The sequence below is a fragment of the Raphanus sativus genome, chromosome 3, assembly GCF_000801105.2.
Source record: "Raphanus sativus cultivar WK10039 chromosome 3, ASM80110v3, whole genome shotgun sequence".
Lineage (NCBI taxonomy): Eukaryota > Viridiplantae > Streptophyta > Magnoliopsida > Brassicales > Brassicaceae > Raphanus > Raphanus sativus.
In genome coordinates this window covers 10,055,776-10,065,238 of record NC_079513.1, presented here as the reverse complement: position 1 = coordinate 10,065,238, position 9,463 = coordinate 10,055,776, and the positions used below count along the sequence as shown (strand labels likewise).

Here is a 9,463-nt window from a genome sequence, read left to right as displayed (position 1 = left end):
GTACCAGGCCCGCTTTTTTTGTTTACAACGTGTTTACAACGAATCTTTGAAACCACAAATCAAATCCCTAAACCCTGATTCATGGTTAACAACGAAGTTACGACGAATCTAAACTTTACGAGGAAATTACCAGGCCCGCGTTTTTTTTTACAACGAAATTACAACGAAATATGTGAAACCCCGAAAATCAAAATCCCTAAACCCCAAACTTACATATCTATACTATCATATCTTCTACACATTCAACCTCTTTTTCCAACTGAAACCATAAACTCCAAATTTATTTTTAAATGCATATTATATAAAATAGAATTTGATACACATATGAAAATAAGATCTTCTAATAAAAATCAACATTTGTTACATATTTTACATCATGAAGAATCATTTGAGTTCTCATCAACATCACTACAATGATCATCATCGCTTCTATCGAACTCATCTTCACGTGCTTCATCCGTCACATCTTCGGGAAGATCTTCATATTGACGGTTATCCGGGTCGATCAAAAGAATTTCATCAGTTTGTTGATCAGGTACCTCAACTTCATTGATTGCATCTTCTTCTTGCAAAGGTGGTTCTTCTCCAGCAACAATCCGTCCACGAGGTGTTATTTTGATAGCAGTTAACCAATTTATCCCAGAACTTCGAAGGCGAGGGTATGGAAGGAAGCTAACTTGTTCGGCTTGGGAAGCTAAGATGAAAGGCTCGAATTTGTTATATCTTCTCCCAGAATGGATATCCACAACACCAAATTTGTTAAACCGAACACCACGGTTCTCCACCGGGTCGAACCACTCGCATTTGAAGAGGACACATTTTAGCTTCAACAACCCTGGAAATTCCACTTCAATAATCTCTTGCAAGATCCCGTAAAAGTCTGTTTCACCTTTCACACATATCCCGTAGTTGCTTGTTGCCCGACGTCTCCCATACTCATATGTATGAAAAGTGAAACCTCGTGTGAAGTACATAGATGATGTGGTGACCTTTGCTACTGGACCTTGGATCAAATCATGAAACCATACAGGATAATATGGATCGTCATAATCAACCTACAAATTAATACATCACTGTTAGAATTTTACATTAATAATAATAGTACCAAAGATTACTTAATATGTTAATATTACCTGTCCTTTTAACCACTTGACAAAGTGCTTATCTTTCCTTGCATCCACCTCGGTTCCGGATATTCCTGGTATTGCTTCTTCAACTTGAGATACAAACAAGCTGCAAATTAAACAAATGCATCATATCATATAATTAATTAACATCATATCATATAATACACACGAATATTATTTACCTTTCAAAAGAACGCATCACAGCATCCTCGCAGTTGAGCAGAATATAAGTGTGGGCACTATGCTTATCCTCATCACTGGACCACCATACTTCTCTCAGTTTACCACCAAACCGTCCAATTTGGCAGAAAATGTCAGGAACACCGTCTACTGCATAAGATTGCGGTACTCCACCATCATCATATCTTCTAGGAACTCTTTTCCTCGTACGAACCGTTGAAGCAAAGTAGTATGATGTGAAGTTAGATGTTTCTGCTGTCAAACTTCCAGCCACAATCGAACCTTCCACCTTTGCAAGATTTCTTGCTTTCCCCTTCAAATGTTTCATAGAGCGCTCATATGGATACATCCATCCATTGTGAACAGGTCCGCGAAGTAATGCTTCGTACGGGAGGTGGACAACTAGATGTTCCATGACGTCAAAAAATGATGGAGGAAATATCTTCTCTAGGTTGCACACTATGATCGGGATGTTCTCATGAAGTTGTTCGATGACTTCTTCCTTGAACGTACGTGTGCTAAGGTCTCTGAAGAAAGCTCCGATCGCTGCATATTGCAAATATAACCCAAATTAGTAACATTTCATAGTATATATATATATGTATATTATTAATTAATATTTACCTGCAAGTGCTTCATGTACATTTGTTGGAAGGAGCTCAGCAAAAGCGAATGGAAGTAGTCGTTGCATAAACACATGACAATCATGACTCTTCATTCCTGAGAACTTTTGACCTCGTTCAACACATCTTGACAGATTTGAAACGTAACCATCAGGAAACTTCACTTCTGATGCAACCCAGTCAAACAAAGTTGACTTCGCTTCTGATGACAATCGAAAGATGGGAACAGGAACATTTCCATTGCTCTTGATATGTAACTCACTTCTTGAGCAAATATCGGGTAAGTCCATCCTTGACTTTTTGTTATCTTTTGTCTTCCCTGGGACGTTCAGTATTGTATTCATGATGTTGTCAAAAAAGTTCTTCTCTATATGCATCACATCCAAGTTGTGGCGTAAAAGAAGATCTTTCCAGTAAGGTAGCTCCCAAAATATACTTTTCTTATGCCAATTGTGAGAAACCCCATACCCATCAGGCATATTACCAGGAACATGCCAGTTTCCTCCTTGCTTCACAGTTTTCTGAGCTCCGTAATAATCAATGTCCTCCTCGATCTGCTGGCCTGTGAGATATGGAGGAGGACTGTCTCTGACAACTTTGTTTTTCCTAAACAAAGTCTTATTTCTTCTGTAAGGATGGGCAACAGGAAGAAATCGACGATGACAATCAAACCAACAACTCTTTCTACCATTCTTCAGTTGAAAAGCATCCGTAGATCCATGACAATATGGACAAGATAACCTTCCATGAGTTGTCCAGCCAGACAACATTCCATAAGCAGGAAAGTCACTTATCGTCCACAGCAGAACTGCTCGCATCGTAAAATTGGTTTTCGTGGAACAATCATAAGTTCTTACCCCTTCTGACCACAACTCCTTTAGCTCCTGTATCAGTGGTTGAAGAAATACATCCAACGACCGTTTTGGATGCTTCGGCCCAGGGATTAATATGGTCAAGAATAGAAATTCTTGTTCCATGCACATATCCGGCGGCAGGTTGTACGGCGTAAGAATAACTGGCCACAAAGAATACTGTCTCCCAGACATACCAAATGGACTAAATCCATCGGTGCATAACCCAAGATAGACATTCCGAATATTTTCAGCGAAATCTGGGTATACCTTGTTGAAATGTTTCCACGCCCTTGCATCTGATGGGTGAGCGACCTCGCCATCCTTCTGGACATGTTCAGCATGCCACCTCATCCATGCAGCAGTCCTCTCCGATTGGTATAATCTTTTTAACCTGTCTTTAATGGGTAGGTACCACATCCTTTGGTACGGTACCCTATTCCTCCCACGTCCTTGCGGCTTGAATCGTGGTTTCTTGCAGAATCGACACTCTTCTAACTTCTCATCATCCTTCCAGTAGATCATGCAGTTGTCGATGCAAACATCTATCATCTCCGAAGGCAACCCAAGACTATAAACCAATTTCTGAATCTCATAATAAGATTCAGCTGACACGTTGTCTTCTGGCAAATACTCTTTGAACAACTCCGCCCAAGCATCCATGCAATTCTCAGGTAAATTATGATCCGTTTTAATGTTCATCATCCTAGCTGCTAGAGACAATTTAGAGAGACCTTCTCTACAACCAGTGTAGATTGGTTGATTTGCAGCATCTAACATTTCATAAAACCTTTTTGCATCCAAATTAGGTTCTTCTACATTTCCAGTTTCATGAGCTATTGCAGTAGTTGTTTCTAAAAATGCATCAGTAATCATGTCTTGAACCCTATCATGATCTACCATCTGCTCCTCCTGATGATAACTAGATTCATTATGCAAATGATTCGGTTCTTCACTATTACCAGCAGCTTCAAAATTATTACTACTACTAGCTTCATTTCCACCATAACCCTCCCCATGTTGATACCAAATATAATATTGTGGTGTAAATCCTCTGTTTAGTAAGTGCTTCCATACAGTTTCACTACGAGCAAATTTTGAATTCTTGCATTTCCGACAAGGGCAGAACATCTTACCGCTTTCCTGCGTGATCGGTGTACAGCCCGCCTGGTGCATGAATGTCTCTAGCCCGCTTAGAAATGCATCCGTCACTCTACCGGAATCATCTTTATGCGAATACATCCAACTTCGTAACTCGTAAATATTGAAGCCATCAGCCATTTGTTTTTCTTTTTTCTGGTTTTTTTTCTTTGATTTCGTTTGTGTGTTATTTGAATTGAGAAATGATCATATATATAGACGATTTTCGTAAGTGGTAGGTGAAGGTATAACATGGATTTTACAACGAAAAGTTTTACTTTGCTTTTACATCGTTTTTACATATTATTTACAACGAATTTACAACGAATTTAGCTTATTTTGAACCCCACTATATGCACGTTTTCACCAAAAGTAACGGTTACATGATTCCTCGTAAATGGCTTGTATATTTACAATGAGTTTACGACGAATTGGGCTTTCCACGTAAATCACTCGTAAATTTACAATGATTTTACAACGAAGTTAGTTACTTTAAACCACACTATATGCACGTTTTCACCAAAAGTAACGGTTACATGATTCGTCGTAAATGACTTGTATATTTACAATGAGTTTACGACGAATTGGGCTTTCCACGTAAAAGCCTTGTAAAATTACATTTGGTTTACGACGAATCGTTTTCGTTGTAACTTTACAACGAATTTACGACGAATATTTATTTACTCGTAACATCGTCGTAAACACCATGTAAATTTACGAGGAAATAATTTCCTCGTAACGAGTCGTCGTTATAGACGCGTTTTCTTGTAGTGATATAATAAAATAATATACTTATTTAATTTAAGATTTATCACCACAAAATTATTATTTTTTTCACGAAAATTTAGTTAAGAAATTAAGTTTTCTTATAAAAACTTATTCACACAAAGTAAGATAACATGCACATAAACTATAAAATGCATGTATTGATAGTTTGATGGTCATTAATTACATGATAGAGTGATAATTCAAAAAAGATTTTTATTGGTTGAACAACTAAAAGTTCATAGATCACCCACACCAAAACATATAAGATGATACCAAATGCATAAAAGATTTCAAGAACCCTATAATAACAACAAAAATTTCACTAAGCAACCAAAAATATTAGAATTATTTAAATAAGAAAATAACATATAGTGAATTAGTTCAAATATTAAATTAGTACATAAGAAAGTATATAATGTTGTCATTGATTCGTATAGCTTTAGTTAAATTTCAAAAAATTTTATTATTTCACTTTGTCCAAGAAAACTAAAACTAAAACATCAAACAAAAATATATTTCACTTTGTCCAAGAAAACTAAAACTAAAATATCAAACAAAATATGTACAACAGATGAGTCCATATCTAGTTTCAAATAAATTTTTGTAAAAATCAATTATTTTTTAATTTTAAAAGTATTATAAAAATTGAACTAAATTATTAATAAGGATTTGCAAACATAGAAGATTGAGACTTTATAGAAAATGGCCGTTAAATTGTAGTTTAGTTTGATTAGGTAGCATAGGATCTATATATGTATTCCTAGGTGATACTAGATCGTCTCTATTATCTTGCGGTTAAATTTCTTGAGGTATAAATTATTTGTAACAATTATGTTGGATAATGAAAAGTTGAAGTTGAGAAGAAAAGTCCCTTCGGGAACATCCGATAAAATTGGAACGATACAGAGAAGATTAGCATGGTCTCTGCGCAAGGATGACACGCACAAATCGAGAAATGGTCCAAATTTTTGTTTAAAAAAAAAAAAAGTTGAGAAGAAAAAAAAACTGGCCGTTAAAAAGGAAAAAAGGAAAGAAGAAGAAGAAATGGGCCGCTAATCAATAGTTTACCTCGGTTGTTTGTCAGCGAGGCCTTTTTAAATTTCAGACATCTTTACATTTTAATATTTTTGAGCTTAATCCATCTGGTCATTTTGCCGCCAAACCACTGAGAAAAAACAACGCAAATCAGTATGAGTCTAGGATTAGCCAGATCAAGAGGAAGAGGAAACTCGATATCTCTTGATAAACTCATCGAATGCAGGAAAAATCTTTCAAAACCATCACCAAGACTCTGGCCTGACGAACCAGCTCGACCTCAGACAACGCACCTCGATGAAACAGGACAACCCGTTGTGGAAATCCATCATCCGTTGCTCCAAAAGCTCGAATCTTTAAGATCCCCGAACGATTTTGATCAAGTCTATGCCCAGATTGTAGTCTCTGGGCTCCTTCAACACTCTCTTGTCTCAGGACGAGTGATCAAAAAGCTCTGCACGTGTTTTAACTCGGCTTCACGGGCTGCTTCGGTTTTCGATTCCATCTATGAACCTGACGCGTTTATGGGTAACACTGTTCTGAGGTGTTTAATTAATTCGAGACAACCGCTGGGTGCGTTGAGGTTTTACTACGAGAAAATGGTGGCGAGATGCGTTTTGCAGAACCATTACACGTGTCCGTTAGTGGCAAAGGTGTGTGCGGAGATTGGGTTTGTAAAAGATGGGGAAAAGATTCATGCTTTGGTTTCCAAGAAAGGGTTTGGTTTAGATTTGTTTGTGAGGAACTCTTTGATTCATATGTACTCTGTTTTTGGACGGATACGAGATGCACGCAAGGTGTTCGATGGTGGGTATATGTTTGATTTGGTTAGTTGGAATGTGATGATCGATGGGTATGTGAAGAACGGTCGAGTCGATATTGCACGCAAGGTGTTCGATGAAATGCCTGAAAGAGATGTTTTCTCGTGGAACTCTATGCTTTGCGGTTACGCGAGAGTTAAAGATATGGAGGAAGCTCGTTGTTTGTTTGAGGCTATGCCTGCTCCTGATGCTGTTTCTTGGAACTGTATGATTGATGGTTATGCTGCGGGGGGAGATGTTGTAATGGCGCGTGTGTTTTTCGATAGAATGCCCAGAAGGAATGTTGTTTGTTGGAATACAATTTTGGCTCTTTATGCGAGGAACAAGAACTATACAGAATGTCTTAGACTTTACGAGGAGATGGTGGATAAAGAAGATGGCTTTAAGCCAAACAAAGCATCTATTACAAGCGTCTTGACAGCTTGTGGTAAGTTAGGCCGGATTGATATAGGGAAGAGGATACATTTATATGTAACGAGCAACGGTATTAAATCTGATATGGTTCTCTCGACTGCTCTACTTACAATGTATGCTAAATGTGGTCTTATGGATGTGGCTAGAGAGGTCTTTGATGGGATGAGAGAGAGAAGCATTGTGTCGTGGAACTCTATGATCATGGGATATGGCATGAATGGGGATGGAGAGAAAGCTGTAGAGATGGTTCTAGATTTGGAAAAGCATGGAGACATTGAACCCAATGGTGCTACTTTAGTTTGCGTGTTGTCTGCTTGTGTAAATGCAGAGATGGTTTTAGAAGGCTGGTGGGTTTATGATAGATTAACCCGAATCTATAACGTTGAACCTAAATTGGAGCACCATGGCTGCTTGGTTAATCTCCTTGCTCTAGCAGGTTTGACCAGCGACTCAGAAGAGCTTAAAGGAAAGGAGACTCGGTCTGTTATTTGGACAATCTCGCATCCTGACATTGGAGAAATCTTGGCGAAGCGGCTCATGAGATTACAACCAAGTGAAGTGGGACCATATGTGTTACTATCATATGTACATGCTATTGATGGAAAGTGGGAGGAAGTGGAGAAAGTGAGAGGGATGATGGATGATGCAAAGCTATGTAGAATAAGGAAAGGAATTAGTAATAACTCAAGTTGCACTACAAAGATTGTATACTCAATGTTGTGCGAGATAGGATTCGAACTGAAGATTTCGACGCAGACAATTGCAATTTAAGTCGTACGAGCATTACAAAGGAGAAAAAGGCTTCACAGGTTATTTAAAACAGGGCACAAGACGGTAGTATCTGGTTGATAATAGATTTTCTGACTGTAGTAAAACTTCTCTTCCACAGATTCTAATCACTGGTATCTCAGTTATAAAATCACAGAGGGAAAGAGAGTAATATTTATGATTTATTATTACAGAACGGATATTCTATAAGAAACACACATGAGATTCTTGCAATGAATCACATAGGGAGAAGAGAGTAATATTTATGGTTTACATAGATTCAGCATCACCTAGTAAAGATATGAAATGCTCAGAATGAAGAAGAAATCATGAACAAGGCCAACATAAGGGATTTTAAATATCTTCTTATTCTTCTCAGACCCTAAAATCTTTTAATCAGTTTTGTAACATTAGTGTTAATAGTGATGGTTGTTTAAATAGTTTTGGATTTTAGTTTTTAATTTTTGGATTTTAGTTTTTAGATTTTAGATTATAATTTTTAGTTTTTGGTTTTTTATTTTGCACAGCATCTTTTAGTTTTTTGAAAATCATAAATGCTTGCTTTAAATTTCCAAACAACTTTTCTGACAAAAATATGTAGGATTTTTCATCTCTCTAAAGCGCTCTTTCCAATTAAAATAGATAAACACAGATAACATCAATCAACGGAGGTGATTTGTGAAGCTATAGGAATTGTATTTACCTTTAATTTTTATTTTTAATTTTTAAAAAATTACATAGCACTCTATGTCATATTATTACATTACAGAACATTTGTTCTTAGAACATTTTCAACAGACTCTCAAATCTCAAATTTGAGGTTATGGCTTTCTAAATGACCTTCAAAATACTATTGATTTTTTTCACTTTTGTCATTCTAATTTTGTAGCTTATATATAATATTAGTAGTAATAATAATTTCATTATCACTTTAATCATTATAAATATATTTTAACTAGATTTTAAATATATTTTACATTTATTTTATTACTGATACATAAAATACATAAATATGTTAAAATTAAAATTAAATTTATCTAAAATAGAAATATTATATATATTTAGTTTCACCATTTTCGTAATTCTTTTCTATAATTAATGCATTAAAAATTAATTTAAGAAAATTGTCAAAACAGAATATATATCTGAGCTATAAAGATTATGCTTTGCATTTTACTGTGTAATTATTATTTATTTATAAGAGTTTGGTGCTTCTAATCAATTCTTATGAAGATTGAGATTAAAATGTAATATGTAAAAAATTTAAAGATGTATTTGAGATTTCTTATTGGAGCAACTTACCTTTAAACTCTATTTGAGGATTATCCACTCTCAATTTTTTTTGTTGAAGATACTCTTAGACCATATCCAATGTATTTCTTTATTTTTACCTCTAAAATATAGTAGTTTGAAATAGGGATGAGTTTCTTTTCAATGTATTCTTCTATTTTTTCCTCTATGAAAGATTATTCTAAAAAAATCTATTTAATTTTGCAAGAAGTACCTTTTTATTTATAAAAGTTGACAACTAACCCTATTTATTTTTAAATTTTTAATATTTTCATAAAATTATGAATTTGTTTTAAACTAAAGTTTTATTAAAAAAATATTATGAAAATAAAATGTATTCTATTCATACAATAACTGTATTTCTCTATAAAATTATTATTTATATATAACTATAAAAATTTAAATGTTAAAGTATTATTTTGAGGAAAAAATATGACTCTATAGTA

The 9,463-nt window shown here is 35.3% G+C and overlaps 2 protein-coding genes and 1 non-coding gene across 3 annotated transcripts; 2 read left to right on the top strand and 1 right to left on the bottom strand.

The window, feature by feature from the left end:
* Positions 1 to 279: 279 nt before the first annotated feature.
* On the bottom strand, positions 280 to 4,688 carry LOC130509589 (uncharacterized). Its single transcript, XM_057005736.1, has 4 exons — positions 1,932 to 4,688; positions 1,310 to 1,853; positions 1,134 to 1,233; positions 280 to 1,055 (listed from the first exon to the last, which is right to left on the bottom strand). Exons 1-4 carry the CDS (start codon positions 4,060 to 4,062, stop codon positions 375 to 377), a joined length of 3,456 nt encoding a protein of 1,151 aa, XP_056861716.1. The 5' UTR covers positions 4,063 to 4,688; the 3' UTR covers positions 280 to 374.
* An 868-nt stretch (positions 4,689 to 5,556) lies between these two features.
* On the top strand, positions 5,557 to 5,659 carry LOC130510343 (U6 spliceosomal RNA). Its single transcript, XR_008944015.1, has one exon. It is a non-coding gene; the product is annotated as a U6 spliceosomal RNA (small nuclear RNA).
* Positions 5,660 to 5,826: 167 nt separating this feature from the next.
* On the top strand, positions 5,827 to 7,209 carry LOC108831695 (pentatricopeptide repeat-containing protein At3g29230-like). The gene is made up of 2 exons (XM_057005912.1): positions 5,827 to 6,972; positions 7,106 to 7,209. Exons 1-2 carry the CDS (start codon positions 5,880 to 5,882, stop codon positions 7,123 to 7,125), a joined length of 1,113 nt encoding a protein of 370 aa, XP_056861892.1. The 5' UTR covers positions 5,827 to 5,879; the 3' UTR covers positions 7,126 to 7,209.
* The last annotated feature ends 2,254 nt before the right edge of the window (positions 7,210 to 9,463 follow it).